This window comes from Pyxicephalus adspersus, chromosome Z (genome assembly GCF_032062135.1).
Source record: "Pyxicephalus adspersus chromosome Z, UCB_Pads_2.0, whole genome shotgun sequence".
Classification (NCBI taxonomy): domain Eukaryota; kingdom Metazoa; phylum Chordata; class Amphibia; order Anura; family Pyxicephalidae; genus Pyxicephalus; species Pyxicephalus adspersus.
In genome coordinates, this window is record NC_092871.1 from 67,352,686 (window position 1) to 67,379,335 (window position 26,650).

At 39.2% G+C, this 26,650-nt stretch overlaps 1 protein-coding gene across 1 annotated transcript in view; it reads left to right on the plus strand.

Moving 5' to 3' along the window:
- ENTPD2 (ectonucleoside triphosphate diphosphohydrolase 2) overlaps window positions 1–24,438 on the plus strand; it is a 52,092-nt gene extending 27,654 nt beyond the window's left edge. The window contains exons 4-9 of the mRNA XM_072429815.1: window positions 1,294–1,453; window positions 4,255–4,482; window positions 16,312–16,581; window positions 20,004–20,123; window positions 22,830–22,967; window positions 23,732–24,438. Of these exons, the coding sequence (XP_072285916.1) occupies window positions 1,294–1,453; window positions 4,255–4,482; window positions 16,312–16,581; window positions 20,004–20,123; window positions 22,830–22,967; window positions 23,732–23,935 (1,120 nt within the window). The 3' untranslated portion in view covers window positions 23,936–24,438. The remainder of the gene's footprint in view (window positions 1–1,293; window positions 1,454–4,254; window positions 4,483–16,311; window positions 16,582–20,003; window positions 20,124–22,829; window positions 22,968–23,731) is intronic.
- The last annotated feature ends 2,212 nt before the right edge of the window (window positions 24,439–26,650 follow it).

Sequence of the window (26,650 nt, forward strand, 5' to 3'; positions counted from 1 at the left end):
AAACATAATCCTTCCCCTGTACAAAGCATTGGTCAGACCACATCTGGAATATGCAGTCCAGTTTTGGGCACCAGTTCACAAAAAGGACATTTTGTTGAATTTGAGAGAGTGCAGATAATGGTAACTAAACTAATAAAAGGAATGCATGAGCTCAGCTATGAGGAGAGATTAGCTGAACTGAATCTATTCTCCCTTGAGAAGAGTCGTTTAAGGGGGGATATGATCACCCTGTAAATATGTATAAACGGTGTATATAGAAAACTCTCTTCCCCATTATTCACTTTGAGATCATTACAAAGAACAAGAGGGCACTCTTTGCGTCTGGAGTAAAAGGAGTTAAGGCTCCGAATAAGGAAGGGATTCTTCACTGTAAGGTCTGTGAAAATGTGAAATTGGCTCCCTCAGGAAGTAGTTTTAGCAACTACTATAGATTGCTTTTAAAAAAAAGCTAGATGTTTTTCCGAGAGCACAGAATATAACTGAGTATTAGGGCTTTAAAGTTGAAAAAAAACGTGACTGTTGATCCATGGAACATCCGATTGCCTCATGGAATAAGGTAGGAATTTTTTTCCCCTGTTGAAGCAAATTGTACCAGGGTTTTTTTGCCTTCCTCTGGACCAACTATGTCCATAGGGTTTTTTATATCTGGGAAATGTTTATTTCCCTAGTGCTTGAACTTGATGGACTTATGTCTATTTTTAACCTAACCTACTATGTAATTATCAATGACTATTGGATTTGACATTTTCTTACATATTTTCCTCTACTGCAGACTTGTTCAGGAATAGCAGCACACATTTCTCCTTACAATATATTTACTTTAAATCTAATTTTTTTTAAATGTTTAAAAGGGCATCCTGACTTGTAAGGCAATTTTATGTTAATCGCATTTTCACTACAGTTGCTGTGTGTACAAATGAAGTCAACCATACACATATATATATGTATATATGTGTATACATATATACATATAATATTTTAATAGATTAGTCATTAAAAAAGTGTTTTTAATTACAAATGTTTTGAATTAGGGTATTGAATCACATGAGTAAAAATCTATTTAAAAAAAAAGGCATTTAATAAACAGATCAAACACTGATGGGAAATACCTGTTCTTTTGTTCATTAATCATGAATGTTCTTCATCCCTGCAAATCCTGTTCCAAATTCTGTTTTAATTTTTATTTTTTTTTGTTTCTGTGATGGGTTTTTAAACTATTTTTTTTTTTTTTTTTTTTTAGAAACTGTGTGGTTACTCAATGGATACCAATAACTCGCTCATTTCTTTCCACAGCTTGACCAATTCAATTGCTTCTGATGCAGTTCTAGAGGCTGTCAGTGCTACAATGAAATCTTATCCTTTTGATTTTCGAGGGGCAAATATCTTGTCCGGCCAAGATGAAGGTGTATTTGGCTGGGTGACTGCCAACTATCTTCTGGAAAACTTTATCAAGGTAAAAAGAACTTGACATTTAAATGTCTACTATGCCCAAAGCTACCTATTCCAACCTGAGTGAACCTATGTAGCCATGTTCCTGACAGCCATGTGATCTTTGCTTAGGCTTTAGGTAATCTTAGAAAGCCCTGCAGCAGTAAAGTTTTGTAATATTGCTCAACACAAACTAATAGGGCTAAAGCTCAACACAAACTAATATTAGTTTTTAATGTTCTCTGTTTGCCTAATGTATTTATTTCAATGATAGGTTTACTTCAAGGGCTTATTGTTGAATCTAGATGACTTTTTCGTTTGTAGTAAAGAGGGCACTCTTTTATTATGAGGTTTTGTGATGTGATTGTTTAGTCTAATCAGATTATTATGGTATCCATAATAACTGCAGGCCCCAGTTGGCTTGATGTGGAAAAGGCTGGGATTATTCTATAGACCTATCACATGTTGTGGTAGGCCAAATTTAAAGAATTGGCATGCTTGAAAACATTTGAATGATAGTGAAGCATGAATGATGATTAGACATCTGGACCATTTCTCTGTCACAAGGCCAAGGTGTAAACAAAAATGAACAGGTGAGCACAAGCAAGACATGCTAAACTTCAGACTCTTAGAGATCTAGCCATGAGGTTTCTTAACGAACAACTGCATATCAGAAGGATAATTCAAATTTAATAAATTGTAAAGCTTACCGGATTTCTTACATTGACATTATTTTCATGATCAGGTGTGTAGTTAACTCACTAACCCAGTGTTTTTTTTTACCTTTTGTGTCAATTAGGCAAAGTTTTTCCAACATTTACAATACAGTTAACAAAGCAAAACAACAAAAAAATGGGGGGTGGGGAACAATCACATTTAACGTGCAGCAGTCAGTAAAAGAACATTTCAATACAGGAATACAATAGAAAACAAGGTAAACAACAAGGTTCCTAAAAAATAGCCATGAGGGAATCTGCCCTCTAGGCCTTATAGGCTGCCTATACATCTTAATACATTCAAAATACAACCAAAATGTACGGCACATTCAAGATATGCCTATTCTCTGAGGGAACTTTATCTCCCTTGGAAAAAATTCAAACCCAGGGGAAGGTGAAAGGGTAACAAACAAAACTTTACTAACAGCGGCCCAAAGCATAAGGGGGGGTAGGGGAAAAGATACAGTTTAGAGCAGCGGTCCCCAACCACCGGGCCGCGGCCCACTACCGGTCCGCGGCGGTGTTTTCAGTGGGCCGCGAGTACATGATCCATTATTGAAAACGAAGCGGCACCCAACCACCATCCGCGGACCGGAAGTGGTCCGCAGCGGTGTTTGTATGAGATGCCGGTAAATGTACACAGTAGTCTGTGTACAAGCTATGCGAGCACATGACATGCAGCTCGATTGGCTGTCAGATGTCATGTGATCGCTTTGAAGCAGCAGAGGTGCACAGAGAGAAAAGAGAAGACGCCACAGTCTTTTCTCTCTGTGCAACCCCCCCACCCCCCCCGGTCCTCAGAGAAATTTCCTTCCGTGAAACCGGTCCCTGGGGCCAAAAAGGTTGGGGACCACTGGTTTAGAGGCCCGAAACACAACCAATAAACTATTCCCATGTTTATTGGTTGTATTCGAACCGGGAATAATGGATAATAGGACTATCTTAGGGGTATTATAGATATCTGACCCTGTACAGATATCAAACATTTGAATGACCTTTTCCCAAAAGCTAAAGATCAACGGGCATTCCCACCAGATATGAATCATAGAACCTCTGCTGCAGAGGCAGCGCCAACACCTATCGGATGTAGAAGGAGAAATACGATCTAAATCCACCGGGCAATAGTACCATCTAGACACAATCTTAAAGTTGGTCTCTTGTGCTTTGCAGGCTAAAGCCAGCTTGGGGGTTAGGATAAACAATTTATCCCAATCATCCTCTAGGATTAAGTCGCCCAGGTCACGTTCCCAGTACCTAATATACACGGAAGTACCAGTATCGATTTCTTGTAGAAACAAAATGTAAAGCAGTGAGATGATGTGGGACAGTTTGGAACCAGAGGTAAGTATTGATTCAAATCCAGTCAATCTCCTGTGTAGTGTAGGGGCATTAGAAAAAGAAGACACATAGAAATGCAATTACCTATATAGAAACCAGGATAACATCCTGCTCTGAAGGGGTATAGTAAGGGACGCCAAAGGAGGGACTTGTCTGTCTTGTAGTATACAACTTAGTCTGTAGACATCAGAGGCATCACATACTAAAAACTGAGATAAGCCCATAGCAGAGGGGAAAGCCAGGTTATGGAACAGAGGGGTCATTGGGCCAGGGCGTGTGGGCAGTTTACCTAGTCGGATATGAACATCCCATATATGTAGAAGGTCTGCAGTGAGACCATATAAAAAAGTACTGGATTGATGGAGGGATTGGTCTACCCAAGGCATAGACCGTTGATCAATTGGGGACAGTGGATTCTCCAGGAAAACCCACTCTTTGTCCTCTCTGTTGTGAAACCAATCTACTAGTCGCACCAAAACAGAAGCACAGTAATATGACGTAATGTCAGGGACTCCCATTCCACCTTTATTCTTTTTTTGACCCTTTTTAACATGAGGTGAACCCTTGAAATAACTTTTCAGGTCTAAACACTCTGACTTCAATCAATTGTGATATTTACAGGACACTGCTGATGGGTTACTAAACACTCTGGATTGTTGATTTGGTTTGATAAGAATTGTTATTTAAGCTTCATTAATAAAATAAGATAAGTTTTAGTTTTTTTTTTTTGTGTTCACTAAAAATTCACCCTTCTGATGTATCTGTTTTGCAGTATAGCTGGATTGGGCAGTGGTTCCAACCAAGGAAGGGGACTCTGGGCGCAATGGATCTTGGTGGGGCATCTACACAAATTACATTTGAGACTCCTGACAAGATTGACAGACCAGAGAACGAGGTGAATCTGCGGCTGTATGGACAGTCATATCGCGTGTATACACATAGCTTTCTGTGTTACGGCAGAGACCAAGTGCTGAAAAGAGTCTTGTCCAAAGTAATTCAGGTATGCTGAGCTTTCTCAAATAAAGGATAGGTCAGTGGATATTTTTGGGAACATTGTGGTCAACTGTACATTTTCTTGTCCTTAATGATTAATATACATTTTTCTAATCTATTCACGAAAAAACATTTACATTGACTAATCCACAGTGCTCTAGGATCCTTTATCAAAGATGGAGCACAGCAGTAATCTCTCATGTACAATTAGGCTGATTTACCCAAGGTGTTAAGGCAGTTTGCTTGGCAAAATCAAAGTTTTAGCAAAGTCTGCAAGCGATAATTCACTTAGTAAATGAGATGTAGCTTTCATGATTTTCGCTATCCAATCATGTACAAGAAAGAGTCCTGCTTTGTTTACATTTCTTTACACATGGTTGGATATTTTTGTAATGTGAATTTTCACCCTCTTCACTAAGCACAAGTTAATTATCTACAGCAGAATGAGTAAACAGCCTAAACTTCTTCCTCTGCTGCTGCTCCTCTCTCCTATGGAGGCCTGCACTTTACACATACCCCTAGACCTGGCAACAAAGTAGGGGGTGGTGTGGGTCTCTCACCTAACAGAGTCCTTCCTACCCCACTCTCTCTCATTTTCACCTCATTTGAAGTCTACTCTGTCCGTCTCTTTAGCCCCTTACCCCTCATTGTTGCTGTTGTCTACCGCCCCCCTGGCCCAGTATCACAATTTTTGGATAACTTTGCATCCTGGCTCCCACACATTCTTTCCCATGACCTGCCCACCCTCATCCTTGGTGACCTTAATGTTGCAATGGATGAGCCCAACCTTCCCTCCTTAGCCAAACTGCTCTCCATTACCTCCTCATTTGGACTCACACAGAACATCAATGGCCCCACACACATAGCCGGAAACACTTTAGAACTGGTATTTTCTATACTCTGTAACCTCACTCTCCTTGACAACTCACCATTCCCCCTTTCTGATCATAACCTTCTCACCTTCAACCTATCGAACTCTTGCCCTCCCTTGCCACATTCCAGACCAGGTCAATGGCAGACAGATATCCGTAACCTTGACCACAACCTTTTCTCAAACTGCCTTGCGTCGCTAACCCCCTTCCTCTCCAAAATCACCTCCCCAGATGAAGCTGCCACCATGTTAAACCACTCTCTTTCCTTGGCTTTGGATAATGTTGCCCCTGCCACCTTCTGCTTCCCCTGCCAACCCCCGACCCTGGCACAACAATAACACCAAACAGCTACAAAAGACTGTTCGTGCAGCGGAGCGCAAGTGGAGGAAATCTGGCCCCAGCGCTTACTTCATGGACTACAAAGCCAAGCTTCAAAGCTTTAACACAGAGCTCACTGTCACCAAGCAAAATTATTTTACTGCAGTCATTTCCTCTCAAGCTGCCAACCCACGCAACCTCTTCTCTACAATTGACTTCTTCCTAAACCCCACACCTGCTCCCCCCACAACATCCTTCTCTGCGCAAGACATTGCCACCTACTTTAGAGATAAAATAGACAAAATCAGACATGATGTCTCTGCCCACCGAGCCACTCCACGCATACCCTCCCCTTCCACCTGTAAATTATCATTGGCCTCCCGCAGCCCTACTACTGTGGATGAAGTCTTTTCTCTTCTCTCATCTCCGTCTACTACCTGACCACTCTGTGCCCATTCCTCTACCCTGGCCCCTGCCCTAACCAAACTATTCAACCTCTCCCTTTCTACTGGTAAATACCCCTCAGCTTTTAAACATGCCATAATTCTCCCTATCCTAAAGAAACCCTCACTGGACCCCTCCCTACCCTCCAACTACCGTCCTATCTCCCTTCTCCCATATGTCTCCAAACTTCTTGAACGTCTAGTCTACAAAAGACTCACCGATTACCTGAGCACCAACTCTCTCCTTGACCCCCTCCAGTCTGGTTTTAGAGCTGCCCATTCCACTGAAACAGCCCTCATCAGAGCTAAGTCTCAAGGCAACTTTTCCCTGCTCCTTCTCCTTGATCTTTCTTCTGCTTTTGACACTGTTGATCACCCCCTTCTGATACAAATCATGCACTCCATTGGTATCAGTGACATTGCTCTCTCTTGGTTTGCTTCCTATCTGTCTGACCGCTCCTTTCAAGTTTCTTTCAATGGTAACTCCTCCTCGCCCACTCTCCTCACTGTTGGTGTTCCCAAGGGTCAGTCCTTGGACCAGTTCTCTTTTCTCTGTACACCTCCTCTCTCGGTAGTGTCATATCCTCCTTTGGCTTACAGTACCATCTGTATGCTGATGACACTCAAATCTATCTGTCCACCCCTGACCTGTCTCCCTCAGTCCTGGATAAGGTCTCATGCTGCCTGTCGGCCATCTCATCATGGATGTCTGACCGATTTTTGAAACTCAACCTGGATAAAACAGAACTCCTTTTACATGCTCTTATAATCTCTCATCTAGAGTACTGTAACATCCTCCTCTCTGGTATTCCACTAACCCGACTCTCTCCTCTCCAATCTAATATGAATGCTGCAGCCAGACTCATCCATCCTTCCCACCACTTCTCTTCCGCTGCATCTCTTTGCAGATCTCTACACTGGCTTACATTTCACCTTAGAATCAAATTCAAGCTCATGTGCTTTGCCTTCAAATCCCTAGTTATTGTCCCACTTACATTTCTGACCTGGTAAAAAAGTACTCCCCCAGCCACTCTCTTCGCGCCTCCAATGACCTACTAATGACTTCTTCACTCATAACCTCATCACACGCACGGATACAAGACTTCTCTGGAGCTGCCCCAACTCTTCTGGAATGGTCTTTCTCGTCTATTTGGCTTGCTGCTACTTTCTGCTCATTTAAAAGAGCACTCAAAACCAATTTTTTCAAACTTGCCTACCCATCTTCTTCTGTCTTTTGAAACCATCACTACTTCCCACCACTACATATCCCCCTCCTATTGTGTGTAAATTCCCCCACCTACTAGATTGTAAGCTCTTCGGGGCAGGGTCCTCTCCTCCTGTATCGCTGTCTGTATTAGTCTGTCATTTGCAACCACTATTTAATGTACATCGCTGCGTAATATGTTGGCGCTATATCAATCCTGTTTAATAATAATAATAATAATAATAATGGTCAAATAACCCGAAGGTCTTTTATTTAAGCCTTTGGATGAGTCCATGTTCTGTCTCCAGTCTTCTACAATTAATCATTCTGAGGTTTTAATGAATCACTACACACTTTCCGAGAAACATGAAAAGAAATCCCATGAATAATATGTATAGGCTTTTGTTGCTGTTGAATTTCATGTTTTGCCATTTTCATAGACTTAGGAAAGACAAATACAGTTTAACAGGAAGACAGTGGAGTAGCAGTTGATGTAGTTTACTTGGACTTTGCTTAAGCATTTGACACCGACCCTAACTTGCATATTAACCTTCTGTTGGGTACAATAGGTTTAGAAAGGTCAATCTGTAAATGGATAGAGCACTGTCTTAAAGACAGCATCCAGAGAGTTGTGATTAATGATTCATTCTTTGATTGGTCCAAGGTTATTAGTGGTGTACCCCAGGGTTCAGTGTTGGGACCTTTACTGTTTAACATCTTTATTTTAAATAATTTTATTTATTTTTCAAAAAAATAGAGGAATTTGTAAACCATCAAGTACAACATACCAGAAAATATCAACACAGGTGAATCAGCATACCATATACTAACAAATTAACAATACTGAAATACAGACATTAACTCAACATTACTTAACAATTATCGTGCAATTACACTCAGGTAGACAAAGTCTTACAATAGAGGATACATTAGGGGACCATCATAATTCTGTGTGAAACCTATTACAAGACTACCGGTGGGTCATTGTCAAATAGCCTGGTGACATACCAGAAGTCTGCTCAAACATGGATATTATACACCGTTTAGTAGCCAGTGGTAGCATATTTATATTTTACTCCCATAGCTCAAAAAAATGTTGTCTTTAAATCTTTGTGAATTGAGGCTTCTATCCAGTTCATTTGGAAAACATGTCTAAGCTTTACTAAAAATAAATGCAAAGTAGGGGGGTCTGCACTTAGCCATTTATGTAAAATTGCCTTCTTGGCCACCATTGATATAATTCCAAGGAGTCTGCTACATCCTCTGGCTACCCGGACCTGTTCAGACAATATTACAAACAGAGCCAAGGTAGGAGTAAGCGGGAGGTATGTTACCACGTGGTTTAGTTAAAACCGTTAAAACCGCACCACCTGCCTCCAAAATCTTTTAACTAGGGGACAGCCCCAGAACATATGAAATGAATCTGCACCACATTTCAAACAGTGGGGCATCTCGATCAAACCCATAAGATGGGAGCGGTGTGGAGAAACGTGCACCGTGAAAAAATTTGAACACCATTTCTCTGTACAATTGGGAAGGGAATCGCCCTCCAGGCTCTACGGTAGTCAGACAGAATTTCTGTTAGGCACCTAGTTGGAAGAAACACATGCCATCTACTTAAACCTGTACTCTTCTCCTCATAATTAAGTATTGGTTTGTAAGCCAGATAAACTTCCGTTATGGCTCTCTTTTCTGTATTCGGCCTAAATAACAATTTATCCAGAGCATTGGTCCAATCTTTATCCAAAAATCTCTGTGTTATTGTGGAGACAAAGGAGCAGATTTAATGGTATGCAAAAACCTCCCTTTCCATAAAAGGGTAAAGAGACACTGAAGCTGCGTAGGAAATGGGCTTTTATGGTCATACTATTAGTCAAAGATTTAACCGTCAGTTGTCGTATCACCCGTCTCTCCTCAACCGATCTACCCTGGATTACCAATGGTAGATCTGGGTTATGCACTGTCGGGTGGTGAAGGGGTAGAGTGACTATTTAGTTGGAAAAATCCCCCTATTTTGTGCCACGCTTGCCAACCTGAGTATAAAAGTGGGTTTGTTATCACCTCAGCCGGGAGCAGCACCCTGTGCAGATTTAGCATATATTTGAGGGCGCATTTCAGGAACATTTGCTGCTCCAAAAGCGTGTCAGCGTAATCGTTTGTATCATGTAGCCAATCCCTAAGATATCTTGTAAGAGCAGCCCAGTTATACTATTCTACATCGGGGAAATTTAGCCCTCCATTGTTAACAGTTTGATGCATAATATGCATGCTTACCCGAGCTCTCCTGCTTCCCTAAACCAAAAAAAACTAAATGATCTAAATAATTCTTTGAGATCTGGTTGGTGAAGTAGGATTGGTAACATTTGGTGTACAAAAGCTTAGGGAACAAAATCATCCTAATCAGGCTCTCTGCCCAGATAGGAGAGAGTAAAAGAAGACCATTTGTGTAGTTGAGTCTTAACAACATGCCACAGGGGTTTAACATTAGCTTTGTACAGTTTAGCTGTTTGTTTGGTGATTTGAACTCGTAGGTATTGCAGTTTCTCCTTGCACCAAACCACAGGATATAAAGAACCCCAAACAGGTCTAACACAATTGGTCAGGTACAGGGCTTTGAATTTATCCAAATTATTAGACTATCCGGAGACCAAGCTGTACTGGGTAAAATGAATCAGAATAGCTGGGAGGCTAGTCCTTGGGTAAGTAATATAAAGTAATAAGTCGTCTGCAAATGCTGTTATTTTTACCCTCTTGGTACCTATTAGTATACCCACAAAATCCAGAGACCATTTAAGCAATAAGTCTCAGCAATAGGTCTAAAGCCAGAATAAACAGCAGTGGCGAAAGTGAGTATCCCTGGTGGGTACCTCGGCTCATCTCCACTGGGGAGGACAGAGTACTGTTAATAAACAGTCGTGTTTGAGGTAAACTATAAAGATATTGAATAAAAGTTAAGAAGTTATGGCCAAATGCCCGTTGAGCCAGCACTGCAAAAGTGGCCATTCTACCTTCTCAAAGGCCTTCTCAGCATCTAAATTTAATAGCATTGTTTTAGGGGAGTTGGGGGCAGATGCTGCAACTTTTGCTGCATGTTTGCCTCCGACAAATGCCAATTGGTGTTTGTTAAGCTGGGAAGGCAAAAAAGTTTTGAAGCCTATTGACCATTAACTTCGCCAAAATCTTATAATCGCAGTTCAAAAGCGATATCAGCCTATAGGACGAGATCGCGGTTCAATCCCTACCTTCTTTAGGCATGAGTATCATGTGGGCCTCATTAAGCTCAGGGAATGGGGATTGTTGTGGGAGAATAGTGTTATAAACCTCAGTCAGGAGGGGTGTCACGTCCTCTTGGAGTAGCTTATAAAATTCGGCTTGGCCTTGGACTTTATTGTCTTCTGGACCTCTTCCAGTGAAATTGGTTTGTTAAGGGCTTCCCTATCATCTGAGCCCAGTTTAGGTAGCCTAGCCTTAGTCCGCAAATCATCTAATAACACCGGCTGTACTGGTTGAGCTGAATAAAGTTGTTCATATTGTTCTCAAAAATTTTAATTATATCCCTTGAAGATTTGTGAGCTACTCGGGACATGGGATCAACTATCTTAAAGATATGACGTTTGAGTTCCTGGGTGGGGTTTGGTTAACTTTGCCAGCAATGAGCTCACTTTATTTCCCCACCTGTAACACTTTTGCTTTTTGTACCTAAGTTGTGTTTCTACTCTGGAGGCAACATAAGTGTTAAAACAGGTAAGGGCCTCCTGCCATTTCAATTTTGCAGCCTGTGAACCAGTTCCTGGAAATTCCTTTAAGCCCTAGTTACCTTGCACTGTAACTCTGCGTATACCTTGAGGTGTTCCCTGCGCTTATCAAGGCTATCCGCCCAATGAGTTTTCACATAATTTGTGAAATACGGTGATCCTATTAAAAATGTTGGGAATCTCCTTTGAAATGTCCTGTTAATGCATTGGGGAAGATCTAAGGCCAGCACTACAGGAGCATGGTCAGATGTATTCTAATTTGCCATTTACGCCTCAGAAACTCCTGAATAGAGAGATTCATCAATTAAAATATAATCAATTCTTGAAAAATACATATGGGCCTTAGAATATCAGGTGTAGCTTTTTTCATTGGGGTTAGGAAACCTCCAAGCATCAACCAAAGTAGTCTGGGTCAATAAACGCTGAATTCCCATTGAAATAATTGGGCCAAACTGGAGCAGTCTAGAACAGGGTTCACTATGGCATTAAAGTCACCGGCCACTATCAAATTCAGATAGTTTTCTTTGAGAAATTTTTGTGTGAAAGATGCGTTAAATGAGTTTAAATTACCAGTAGGGGCATAAATGGAACATAATGAATACCTTTGCCCCACCAGTTCCAACACTACCACTGCATATCTACTCTGCTTGTCCAATAGCGTAGTAATCTTTTAGGTGAGATTTTTGTTCAGGAAAATGGCAATCGTTTCCCCAATCCAAGTGTCGCGCAGAGTTGCAGTGTCACCTGTTTTCCAGTGCAGAAACACAATATCAGGTTTTTTACGTTGTCAGTACTTTTTTACATTTTTAAGGGCTGTTTAGACCAGCCACATTCCAGGATATCAAACGCAATTTAGTTTGAGGGTTGTCTACTATATGGGGAGAAGTGCCTGGCGGGGATGTCATGGTGGTAACAAAAAACAGCCAGCAGATCTATCTATCTCAGAAAAGAGCAATCCCAAACTCAGCCAGTAGGGGTCATTCAGATCCTCCAGCAAGTCAGTAGTCATTCTGCACGTATAACAAAATTACAAAATCTGTATCTCTTACCATAACAAACACCTGAAGTGCATTAATCACATATACAACACATTTACCTTTTTTCTAAATCCTCTGTTTTATATATGTAAACTCAAACCTCTGCCATCCATTCCAGGCAGTAGTGTGATCTCTGTAACAAAATATCCCACATTTTTCATATTCTACGTTAAATACATTGAAAAGAAATCTTTCAGGTAAAACACAGTTACGCAGGTTAGAATAGTATAAATCAGAAACATTCTATACGGGGCAAAACGCGCTCCTTTTTCTGCGAGGAGGCGACAAACCGGTACAAACTGTTTGCGTCTTTGAGCTACTGATGGGGAGAAATCCTGGAATAATAGCTTGTCCTAAGCCACTTTTAGGTCTCGTTGCTTTCGATATGCTGAAAGCTGCTATCCAATGCGTGAAAAAACTTTGCAATCACTGGCCTAGGCCTCTGGCTGAGTGGGGCACTCCAGGCCCACGCGATTAACCCGTTCCAAAGCCCGCAGGATTAAAGGTGTGTGGTTGAGCGCCAATGGCATATCAACCATGATATATCCTGCCCTTTCCAGAGTGCCTATGATGCGTAGATTGGAGCGCCTATTTTTATTCTCTAGGTCTTCTACTTTATCTTCTAGTGAAGAAATCAGTGTAGTTTGAGTAGTAAGTTTGCCTTGTGTTTCCAGAGCTTGGTCCTCAAGATCACTCGCCCTTTGTTCCAGTTCCACTATGCATGCAGTCTTGGAAGCAACGGTTGCCAGCTCTGTTTCAAATGTGGGAGAGTAGAGAACTTTTTGTCAAAGTATGGTGTAAGAAACTTTATCACCTCAGCTGCTGTGGCATGAAGACATAGATGCCTCGAGATCAGAAGTAGACAGGTCTTGTGAGTGTTGCATAGGCATTAATTAAGATGATGGTGGGGAAAACGTTAAAGAGGGCACACTAGATTTCTGAAGGTCCTTTGATTTTTATTTAGATTGTTGCTTGCGAAGTGCTGTAGCTGAGTGTTTCCCCATGTATTTATCCATGGTGTAAATATTGCTGTAATGGCCAATTCAGCCTAATATGTAATACAAATGCAAATTTCAATAAGGTATAAATTTAGCACTGCAGGGACCAACTATGCCTGATGCAGAATACAGATGCAGATTTCAATGGCTTCCAAGTACAGCACTTTAAATTCAAGTTAGCCCAGGTACAGCACTATAAGAACTAACTCGATACTGGTACGAAACACTGATGCTGATTTCAATTGCTCAGCCTGATACGAAGCAAAACTCAGCCTAGCATAAGATACAGATGCAAGTTTCAATAGCTTTATAGGTAAAGCACTAAAGGAACCAGCTCGGCCTGGCACAGAACACAGATGCAGATCTCAATAACTTGCAGGCACAGTAGTGTGCAGGCTGATTAAACACTTCTGAAGTATGTTCAGCCGGGTCCTCTGTCCCTCTATGATATTATGGCCATTTTTTTCCCCTGTTAGGATGAAGCACGCTGGGCAGGCAAGATGGCTCCTGCCATGTGGCCTGCAGCATGTGCACGGGTCCCCGCCCTGGGTATGTGGCGAGTGGCGGTTTCCTCACTCTCTACTGCCCCCGCCGCCACTCGATCCCCAGGAAGTGTAGGTGGCTCTTCTGTGCCTCATAAGAGCCGGCATAGTGGTGTTAAAAAGCCGGTGTAGCAATTCCCCTGGGGAGCCGAGGTACAACCCGTCCGACTCAGTCAGCTCGGCCCCTGGAAGTGTTTAACATCTTTATAAATAATATTGTTTGGGATGAGCACAGAATATAACTGGGTATTAAAGCCTTAAAGTAAAGATACCAGAGACTGTTGATCCCGGGAACATCCAATATCCAATTGCCTCATGAAATTGGAAGGATTTTTTTTTTCCATTGTTTGAGCAAATTGTACCAGTGTTTTTTTGCCTTCCTCCATAGGGGTTTATATCTGGGATATGTTTATTTCCCTAGTGGTTGAACTTGATGGACGAATATATCTTTTTTTCAACCTGACTTACTATTAAACAGAAGGTCAACTGCAGGTCAGATAACTGTGAATGATCTCAGAAGTGTCTCCAGAGAATCCAATATATAAATATATAAAAACATCATATTCATATTTACTTGGTAAATAAAATGTTTTAAAACCATAAAAAACGTCAAAGTATGTTTTTGTAATGTGTCCTATTCCTACTGTTATTTTTGTCTGCATAAATTAGCCTAAGGTTATTCTAAACAAGGCAAGGAATTCCTTAGCTACAGAGCTTGGAGCACGCCCAGTTGCCTGGAGCTGTAATGGAGCCAGAGTTAAATTGCTGCAACAAAGTAAAACAAAAATGAAGCTGTGCTCTGGAGCCTAAAACTTTGCAAATATTCTGTTCAGTTCTATTTCACATGCCTACTAGAATTCATGGAGCTGTGACAACCCTACTGTATGGTTGCATCAGGGGAATGCCTGTGTTTATTTTGTTAACACTGTACAGTGCCCAGCAGCCCTTTTTAGGATGGCTTTTAACAGAGACAGCCACTTCAACAGCTAATAAATGAGAGAACCAAAAAGTTGCTAAAAGATTTAAAACTTGTGTACTTAAAACTAATAATTGGCATATCAGTGTGCTCATCTAAAGGAATAGTGTTGGCACCATGCCATATTCACCCCATATGTAGACTACAAGTAGCTGTGCTGGCACACATTGTGTAGTTTCAGAAATATCGCTATAGGGAAGCTGCTGCAAACAGTGTATGTAAACACGAATTGGATTGAAAAAAATCTTTGGCACTGAAATTCAAAGAAAAAGCGTAAACTATATTTTATAGAAAAAAACATGGCAAGCACCTCATACAGATGTTATCAATTGAGTTGGGGTTTAGATCTCATATAAACCGTATCATAAGGAAAGTTCAGACCTGTGCGAGAGCAGGCAGCCCCGTATGGCTCCTGGAGACCGGCACCTTGCCAGCCACTTCCCAGCTCTTACTGCAGTACTGGTTCATCTAGAACCAGCATTTGCAGGTTTGACAGCAGGTAGTAGTAAGTGCTGCTCTCCCCTGGTGGCTTTTCCCTTATTCTTTGCAGGTAATAGTTGTTCTACAGGACAAACATAGTAAATCTCCCCAGTTGGGACATAGCAATAAAACATGACATGGCTTGTTATCCATCAGTATTTTATGCAAAACTTGAAAAAAAATTGTATACGTTAAATACAACTACATTTAATGTACTCTGCCTTTGTTAGCTTTTATATCTTACAGCTATGATGCAGCTGGTGTCATGACATTCTAAGTTTACACATATAACATTTTATAAGCTTTGAAACTTTTCAGAACATTATTATAAAAAAAGAAAAAATAGAAAATAGGTTAAATATAATAAACACTTTTTGATGCTTGTTTTGTGGTGCCATCTAGTGCCAGAATATAAATATTGAATTTTTACAATTCAAAATTCTGCAAGCATAAAAAATACTGGTAATTACTAACAAAATAGTGAATTAGGTATTTGTCCAATGTTTTGTGAACTAATTACAAGAAATCAATATAATGTAGACAAGAAATCAATATAATGTAGGATATCAAAATAATGTAAGATTTCTTGAAGATATTGAATACTTTTTTTTTTTTTTTTGAGGGTTCGTCAAACATTCTGCTATTTTTTGTAACACTTTGTATTTAGAATTCCAAAAACAAATTAGATTGCTTTCTGTAGTCATCTTCCCTTTTGTGATGCATTTTTCCTAGTGGCATGACACTTTTGAAAACCATTTACTACTGCTCCCATCCTAACCGTTTCTAATGAAAATTTAAAAGTGCATAAACTTTTTCAAGACCCTTCGTGTGTGTATGTATGTATGTATGTGTGTGTGTATATATATATATATATATATATATATATATTGCATTCAGGGACAGAGCTGTCATAAGAAATCTCTAGACCCCGCTCAAGGTAAACCCCCCTCGGCTGCCTTCCATGGAGTGGGTTGGGAGATGTAAAAACAAATTAGGTACAAGCTGCAGCTCTTATATTTGGGGTTATTGGAAGTACTGCAGGTCTTTAACTTTGCATATTCAAGTAAAACACGGTGAGGGGGGATATTCCACTCAACCTCCAAGAACTCCTTTTTTTAATTCTTTAATATTTTTCCATTTTGTTTTATTTACAAAAGAACCCCTGTTGTAGCATAAATTCTCATTCAATATGTATTCTGTTTTATTTTCAGGGACAAACCTCCTCGGTAAATATTCAGAATCCATGCTGGCCCAAAGGTTTAAGCAAAGCAATACCATTCGGTGATATATATGAGTCCCCGTGCACCTCAAATGAGAGGCCAGCAAACTACGACCCTTCAGTGACTATGACAATTTCCGGCAGTGGAGATGCTGACCAGTGCAGGCAACAAGTGAACAAACTATTCCAGTTTGATGGCTGTCCCTATGCTTCCTGCTCCTTCGATAAAATCTTCCAGCCCAAAGTGTGCGGGAAATTCATAGTACGTTTTCTTGACATTTTCTACTTGTAGATAAGTTTACATCACTGATTTGATTACACATTCATTGGCACTTCCTGTGCAGGGTGCACAAAATATAATGAGTATCTTCTTTCTCTGATGGATGTTCCAAAGAGTTTTCTCTCCATTACGAATTCATTGACATCTGTACTAATTCAGTAACATCTGTAAAATTTTAGTCACCATGGCAGAAAATTAACATGATTGCCGTAACATGAAACAACCAACGTTTTAAGTATGTTTTTCACCTCTGCAGTTTATGCTGGCTTGCTGCACTATAATTCAACGATTTCAAAGCAAATTTATACTATAGCTTATTGAAAGTTGCATTCAAATTTTTGCTTGGATAATATATGTTCACTCTGGAGAAAGCTAATTTCCTGTCTCTCCCAAGGTGTTGAACATGTTACTTTCTACTTACTTATTATGTTAAGTTACTATGTTTCTCCTCTTCAGTAGCATGTGATTCAGAAAATTCTTTGATTTATTTATATATATATTAGTGTGTATGGGTTATAGCACCCCTGTACAGTACGTCTACCGTCATCAATAAGATATTGGAGAGGCTGCGGGGTGTTTTGATTTGGCAGAGAAAGCATGACTTCTTACTACGTAAAAGAAATCCATTATGTGTAGGAAAAGGACCTATAGCACCTACAATATTGAGTTTAGCCTTCTTTTGTTTTTAACCTGAATTTTTATTGAACATTTTCACATACAAAGACAACCAGGCTTATACAGCAAAACATCTCGTAAACACAGCATACAGGTACATCCGATAATGGTACATAAAACTCTGGCGTATGTAACAGTAAAAACGGTGGCCGTACTGTACCGGTCTATCAAACTCCATAGACTATTGAAATACAGAAACAACAGATAAATAAACAGAAAACAAGAAATGAGTCAAAAAGAAAAAACGAAGCTAAGCCGGGGAATAGGAGGGGGGGGGGGGGATACAAACGAAGGTGGATTGGAAGCACAGTGGCGTCTGGAACCAGCGACATATTAAACCTGTAGACTGGTATAGTAGGCATCCCAAGGTTCCCATATCTGTTCAAATTTCGCAACCCTGTTTCAGAGGAGGGCAGTGAGGTACTCCATCAGGCGTATGTCTTGAATACGAGCATACAAATCCTCCATAGAGGGGGGCAGTCGGGATTTCCATTTGGTGGAGATTAGAGTACGAGCAAGCCACTAAAATATGTGTAATAAGCTGACGGGCGGACTTGGGGGGGTCCATAAGGGGCAATCCCAGCAAGTGGTGGAACAGGTCAAGGGGAAATCTTTGTTGAGTCACGTCCCCAATTAGTGCATTGACTCTCCCCCAATAGCCCTGAATAAGGGGACAGGACCAAAAAATATGTTCCAGAGTCCCATAATGGGACCCGCAGCGCCAGCAAGTTGGATCTACCTCCGGAAACAGGCGGTGTAACACCGCTGGCGTATGATACCAGCATAAGATTTTCTTTATAAAGCGTACATATTGAGCTTTTATTTGCTGCTTCCCACAGCATGGACCATGTATCCTGCTCCAGGGCACTGCCCAAAATACTCCACCAGGTACTCATGTATACAAATTTACCAGATACCTTCCTTGCCGATTCCTGAAGAAGGCCATAAATGGAGGAAATGAGGCCCTTAGAAAATGGACCTCCAATGCAAATTCAAAAGGAGTTATTTCAGAGAATCTGAGCACAGAGTGGAGTGATTGTATGTAATGTCTAATCTGTAGATAAGCAAAAAAGGATGTTTGAGGGAGATCAAATTTTTCCTGCAACTCCGAAAAGGAAAGCAATCTATTTTCCACTGGATGTAATACATTTTGGAGATGAAAAAATCCCCGGTCTTGCCATGGCTGCCACATATTTTTAGCTAAGCTGTCAGGTATCAGAGGGGGTTTTTATGATAGATATAAGCACAGAGCCCCGAGAGGAAAGAATGTACTTAGAATTATACGCTCTCCAGGTATTCCTCATAAAAAACATCTGGGACAGCAAATCCCTCGGGCAATAACCAGGAAGAGCTCCAAAGCATCACATTAGGATGAAGTGGGGAAATCCAAGCTTCCTCCAACTTCCGACATACACTGGGGGAGACTAACATAGTCCAGGAAGGTAAGTAGCGAAGATGCGTTGCCACATAGTATTTTATCAGGTCCGGAGCCCCCATACCTCCGAGTGCTTTAGGTGTACAAACCACCGACTTTGAAAGTCTGTGACGTTTGTGAGCCCAGATAAAGTTCAAAATGCTAGCCTGTAACTTCTTCAAGGTAAGGAGGGGGACCCGAACCGGGAGGGTTTCAATCAAATATAGAAGCTTGGGCAATAGCATCATCTTCACTGACGCAATTCTCCCCAAGAGCGACAATGGGTGTCCCTTCCATTTATTCAAGTAGGCGAGTTTAGCCTTCCAATGAGGGTGTACTTTCATACACATCTGTTATATACATTAGTGTTTTAGATGTTCTTTCTAAAATATTCAGGCCAAATATCATATTCAAAATGTCTTTACCTGATTTTTTTTTCAGTGATTGGTTACTACTTTTTACCAGCAGGTGGCAATATTCCATTGAATGAGAGTGCCATCGTAGTGGATCACATGCACATTGCACATTTCATTCTTGACACATATCGATTTGAAATACAATTCCTTTATTGTCATAAAAAGAAAAAAAAATTGAATTTTATTACTTTTTTTATCCTAAGAGTTTGTTTAAATACATTTTAACATTATGTAAGGTCTCTGCCTACATCCAGCTATGTTATCTACTGCCATAAAGAGAATAGCCAAGAGCATTAGGTGATAGATGCTAGAAAAAACCTAAACAAAATGATATCAAGTTAAAGTTATGTACTTGGTGTATTAAAGTATTTCTGTCATGGCAGTTAGAAAAGCTACCTCTGCTATCCCCCTTCTGAAAGTCACTTTGTCCTTGGTAAGTACTGAAGCAAGAGGCCCAGGATAACGGCCAGGAGACTAGCTTTTTCAGAAGGAAAGGTTAGCAATAGCAGCTTATATGTTTTTCATGTGCAGATTTTTTTTAGGTTAACCACTAATAAATTGCACCTAATATTGCCTTTCTGTTGCTCATTAATAGCGACAACTGAAAGCAACTTGGTGCACCTTCAGTTCATTCATTTGGCTATGCCAATCCAGATATATTTCTTTTTGTCAGCTGGTACATGTGGGAAGTGACATTTAATGGAAACAGTGTTGGTAGGCCAGCATTTCACATATTTTTTTTACAAGTCCCACATGAAACTTGTTGCAAAGCAGTGCCTGCTCAGTTGATGTTAGTGCCTAATATAAAAATAAAGCAGGGGGTTAAATTATATGCTGCATACAAGCACATGCAATAGTCTGTGGTGCAGTAACCATTATTATTTTAATGATTGTTTCAGGCATTTGCAGCATTTTTTTACACAGTCGACTTCATAAAGTCTGTAATGAGAATGCCAGTCAGTTCTCTGGAGGACCTGCGTACCGCCACCGATGCCATCTGCTCCTCTACTTTCAGCGATGTGAGTCATGACAAACTGGAATACACTTGTATTCTCTTTGATAATTGTGTATTAGTCATTCTATTTTATTGTTACTGCACATAAAAAAAGTTTGCTCTTCATCAATTAGTCATGGGTATCTCGTAAGGAGGAATATCTGTTTTTAAGGATAACAAAGGGGTGCTCTCCCTAAAAGTCGTGCATATTTTAAATGAAGACTTGTTTAGTACATTTTTACTCAACATAGGGTGCTGTTATTACTTATACTGCACCTTGGGGAAAGACCATGCTAGCTTTTGCCAAATTTTCATTTTACTAAGTGCACATGATATATAGTCTGAGGGAGATTTCATATATACAGAAGAGAAAAGAATAAATACTTGTTTTTTCAAATTTGACCTTCAAGTAGAGGTTACTCTAAACCCGAATTGGTTCTTTGGCCATCCTAAATGTTTTCAGAGAAAAACAGACGCTGGACATCAAGTACCACAAAAATGTAAGAACGATTACTATGGTTAGATGAATACCATCAGTCATACCATTATGACCATTTTTTTTTTTTTTTTTACAAATTAGTAGTCTGTCTTAAAAAATAAAGAATGGAGGTATAGCACGTGAAAATCAAAGTTTGTGAGCTGTCATGTTTTTCAGAAGGATGAGGCATTATATTTCTGTATGAACTGCAAAAATCTAAACACCAGCAAACAAAGATACATTTCCAAACTTGAGGATGGAGAATATGCTAGCAGTTTATACAAGTTTAATTGAATGCTTTTTTGACTCTATAATGTACTGTATGTAATGGCGACTGCTGGAGAAATTTTTGAGGTATGTAAATGTTGACCGTTTGCTCATATATCTCTAATGACCCTATTGTATTTTCCCAGAGTTTTGAAGCCCAAAATTTTAAAAAGGTAACAGTGTTAGAAAACTGGCCAATTTCTGACTAATGGATAAAGGAGTCTGTCTAGATTCTGTGCTGCTGGACAAAAAAAAAGTCTATATTCCTGGCCAATGGACAAGGAAACATTTTCAGAACTCATACCTCTGGACAAAAACTATTTTTTTTTTTTTTTTTTTGGAACACCTATATGAAAAGGGCACATATATTCATAAATTACAAGCAGTTGACTGAGCAGTTCCTTGTAGATCCAGATATGATGTGTTTAGTGAAATAGTCAACAAATGCCAGTGTATACCATTGCCAAGATGAGGCATCCTGTATGGTCAGAAAGTCCGTAGTTACTAGTTCAATTCGACCGTATTCATTTCCAGAGAAATACTATTCTGTTCCAAACATTTATAGGTAGCATATTCTTGGCAATACTTACAAATTTACTGTTTATTTACTTAGACTTTTACTTGGGGCTTTAAAATTCCATTGTGTGGTTTGTTCTTCCCTCCTACAGATTTGGCAGTAAATGTGGCTGCTGTGTTTTGCCATGTCAACTGAATTACAAAAAGTAATTGAAAAGAAAACAAGGGGAGAGAAAGAGGGCTTTTTTTGGCAAATATATTTCAAAAATAGCTCAATAGTACAGGTAAACCCCGGGTTACATATGAGATAGGGACTGCTGCTTTGTTCTTAGGTTGAATATGTATGCAAGTCGTAACAGACTTAATCACAAACAAAGCAAGAAAAAAATGGAGCCTAGACCTTCATTAACTTCTGGAGCAAGCTGTGCTATGATATGTAAGAAGAAATGACTGCAGAGTTTGTCTTGGTCATTAAAGAGTTACAAGAGGTTGCAGAAGAGCTCAGTCTCAGCTGTTTAGCAAAAGATTTCTTCTGCAAGTTATGCAGCTCTTTTTTTTATAGTGGTAAAGGAAAAGAATAATATAGAATCTGAAATATTAGAGTAGTGAAAATTAAGTAATAGGTGGTAAGCTACATATTACATAAGAGAGTACAATATGAAAAAAATGAAGGATAAGTTCCTTGATTTATCCTACCTGATCCTAAGGCTATCAAGGCCTAGTTGAAGGGGGATCACTGTTTTGCAGTGAGAGCCCTGGTGAGTTCTAATAATAAGAATATTAAAAAATAGTATTATCTATTAGGATAGAGTAGTCTATAGGGGAAGTAATTAAGTTATATAGTAAATTAGTCATACCTGATATTGTAGCTGGTGAGACTTGTTAAAAAGGAGTTATGTCTTTTAAGTTCTAATTAACCCAGAAATATATAGGAGATGAGTTGAAGGTTAAAAAATGTCTCCTCGTAAAAGGGTTATTTAAAGGTAAGTATACTTGATGTTTGGAGAATATTCAATTTTGCTTTTTCAGGGCAGTTTAGGAAAAAGATATGTACTGTAGTAAAAAGTAATTGTAAAATAAAAAACAAACATATGTATCTCATTTCAAAGAAACTTTTAGTCAGGATTGTACCTTACTAACCCAACATAATTCTTTAGAATGCACTAAATACTTTAATATCAACCTACTTCAATGGATTTGGTATGCATAAGTTTATGTTTAGGTGTGTCTGGTCAGGCGGCTCTCGTGGCTCTATTTGTACTTCTGGTGTTGCTTTTTCATGAATCCAATCATATCTGATGCATGTTCATGTTGCAGTTCTTTGAAAAGTAGGGCACACCATCATTAAACCTAGATTTACAGGTTGTTGTCTAAACAGAAACTTGGGTGTGTCTAAGACTCATAGAGATGAGAACATTTCTTTATATTCTTATGTAAGTTTTTTGTCTTTCCCATGTTTTTTTCCTATAGCTGTCCAGCAAGACGCCTTCAACTCAACAGAAACATCTCCATGGATACTGTGCCACTGCTAATTTCATCTACCTGTTAACTAGCCAAGGCTACAAGTTTGATAACAACACTTTCCCTGATATCACATTCCAGAAAAAGGTACTTGGACCATTTTATTGAAGCCAATTATTAAACTGCAAACTTTTGAAGTAGGCACCTACATTCCAGGACCTTAGCTTTGTAAATTTACATATTCACCGCTGTTAACAGATGTGTGTTCTCATGCACTAACTGTTGGTCTATTACTGTGATAGGTGACAATAGTAGTGTTGGAAGGAGTAAGGTCAGGGATAAGTATGAGAAAACAAGGATGTCCTTTGCATAGGGAATTACTCTCCTTAGACATTGTGAATGCTTTTTGATACATGGTTTGAGTAGTTTAAGTAAAAATCTTCACTTTTCAGATAAATATGGCACAAATGGGAATATGCAAGAATGTGAACATTAGCTTTACAATATACTTAAACAGGCCTACCTAAGAAAGACCTATATTTATTTTGTTAAATTTTATTTTGCTTTTAGGCACACCATTTTTGGCTAGAGTCAAAAGGTCTGACAGTTGCTCCCTATTAAAGGTGTGAACTCATACTAATAATATAGGCTAAATTCAAACTCCCACATAACCATGACCATATCTGGCACACAGCTTTTAGTGTTTTTTTTTCTCACTTACTTGCATTCTGCATTATTTCATTGCAGAATCCTGTGGCAAAGAAAGTAAAATTGGTTAAGGTATAACCAATTTTACTTGGTTAAAGTCAATTTAATTTAACATAAAAAGATTAAATTCCACTTTTGACTCCCTAGTTCTTAGGGGACTTCTAAAGAGGAGATGATGATCCTATAATTTTTTTTTTTTTCAGGCTGGGGACACTTCTATCGGCTGGGCCCTTGGATATATGCTGAACCTCACCAACATGATCCCCGCTGAAGAGACCTCTGTTCTCAAAGCCACCAACTTCAGTTGCTGGGCCACTCTAATTTTTCTCTTTGTACTCATAATTATTTTTGCTGTCATTGTCCTTTTCAGCACATACAGGTCAGGTAAACAACAGCAAACCATCTGACGAGAACCAAAATTTTGGTTCCAGGTGGAGTTCCTTGGAAGCTTAAAAAAAAGATCCTGCTAACTCTTAGGAAGGTATTGTGTCATCCTACCAGAACTGTCTCCTCTGCTGAGGCAGTACCACCTCTCCTGTTAAGGACCTGAGAAACCTAAATCATATCTTCTGTACAGATGATGGACATTCTTACTTCAATATCTTTAGCTGGTGTCCTCTTTGTCCTAATGTAAAACACATAATGAAATTGCTGAGTTTCTCCTTATCCTAAGACAATGTGAACAACTGAGAAAATGAGAATCGTACTTAATGTATATAGATATATTTACTGCTCTCTACAATTATTGATTAGATTTTTAAAGACCTAAAACATGGCTGCCACTGGGTAGTAAAACCACTGTTTGTGTCATGTTATCAATATAGCTTTACATGCAGGTCAGGTTGATTTAATGCACATGTAGGTTTTAATTTTGTAAATAATAAAGGTATTATGTATAAAGTAGACAGAACTTATTTTTTTTTTATCTCTTTCTATCTTACTGGACCTAGACATAAAAAATAAGGTAAAATAGCGCTTCACTTTATCATATCTGAGAAGCTCACAGGGTACAGTGATATGGTAAACCTAAAAAAGATAAATACACATGGGTTCTATTCACAAGAATAGCCACAACACCTCTAACAAACAATAGATTGCTGGTTTTACCTATTCTGCGGTAAGAATGGGAAAAAAGCTTAAGATTGAACCTGAGGGTGCAGATGGGGCAAAACCTCTACCCTTACAGGATGCAGTTAATGAGAAGGGGGCTTCTGCTTTTGTTAGACATAAACCATCTGTGTTTGGCTGTGGTAAAGTACTATTTATTTATCTTGTGTTAAAGATGCCAAAAGTCTGGGAAAAAAAAGTAATTCGAATTCCTCATAAATTGGCCAAACTGATGATCTTTTTGATCGTAGATTTATCAACAAATACATGGGGCATGAACCTATAAATATTGGTTACAGTTTTTTCAGGTAGGTTATAACATTTTTTGTTTTTGTTATAGGTTTTTTCTTTGAAGATTTTGCTTACGAGAGTTAATATGTATCTTTGTTTTAAATTATGTCAGAAGTTAAGAAGAGTTAAGTTTGAGAGCTGCCAAAAGTGTTTTTAAAGCACAAATGTTGTTTTGAGCTACAAAGTAACTATCCGTTATGGGAACCGTACATCTTGCTTAGAATGTTTCTCCTAGAAATCGTACCAAAGATCAAATGTGAATACTGCATACGGCTAGATGTACCCCCTGGCCCTCTTACACTAAAGGATGACATTAGATCATTTAGGCACTGAGCCACCAATTGTTATTTGGTGAGAAAACATACAGGTCATACAGGTTTGCCTCTTACCTAAAAACTCATGTTTAGGGGGTTGAACTAATGGATCAGTGAGAAATTCTGGAAAGATGTGGCAAGGAAGGGTCTCCTAGGCAGCTTGGGGTTTGCTTTGCCTAATATATTGACATACAGACATAAATTGACAAATCAGACTTCTCCTCCTCATCCTTACTTCTTCAGATAATAGGTCAGTAGCCTGGGTCATGTAGGGATTTTTACTGGCTGCAAATTTTTTTTGTTTGTTTTATTTTTTGTGGCCTGTATTGGCCACTCAGACTCCAACTGCCATGTTTCTATTGGAGATTAGAATTTAAATCTAACACCTAATTGGTTTGTACCGGTAACACTGTATGTGTCTATTGTCCTATTTTGATTGCAACAAACATGATCCTATGTTATATCCCTAAAGCCCTGTAAAGTATTTATGTAGCTAAAGCCAATTGTGTGATCACTCAGCAACTTCCCTTTTGTGCTGTATTTAAGTGAAGCCACTGACACTAACTAATTGCTTGAAATCTATCCTTCTATTAGCATTATGTATTCCCTACACACCCAATCTCTGGCTCATAGTGTGAGTGCTATCTCACTCATTCTATGCTTTTTAGACACCAGTTTATTACATAGTAATGTCTTCCACTTTCAGTGCAAATATTTGGGCAGCCAGGAAAAGAGACTCGGGAGATTCACTGTGGTAGTCTGTAAAGCCGCTGCCGGTAATACTATACTCTGAATATTTATTGCAGCGTGGAGTATCTCGCACACACTGATTAGATAAGTGGGTGATTGGATTTTTATTTTTCTAAACATTTGCATGCAAAGAAAGGACACAATTTAAGAATTTGAGCAACAGTTATTCAAAACATGTATAATTTCCCCAGGACTTTTTTTCATGCAAAGGAAGCATTCACTAATTGATATGCCAATTGATATGTATATCAACATTTACAAGAATTAATAAACCTAGAGTACACAATTATCAAATATTTTCCCAGTACATTGATTTGCATACACATTATTTAGCTGTATGGCAGAAGTCCTATTTTAATAATGCTATGCAGACAAGATCTATTTAGTGTATCAGGGTCTTCCAAAGGCAAAGAACTATCTGATAGCCTATATACTCTTTAAAGTTTTATGTGTGTTCTTTTTTTTTTTAATTTTTGTTTTATTGAGCCAATGTTCCTTTTGGTTTACATTTGCTAAATACAAACATATGAAGTATACCATATGTAAATGCATGAATATTGTGTAAGAGCAATAACTGCACTTGTGTAAGGGTTGACAATCTGTTTGCAGTTTAAAGATCTCATTCTGAGATAGAGCTTCCTATGCCACGAGAACATGAAT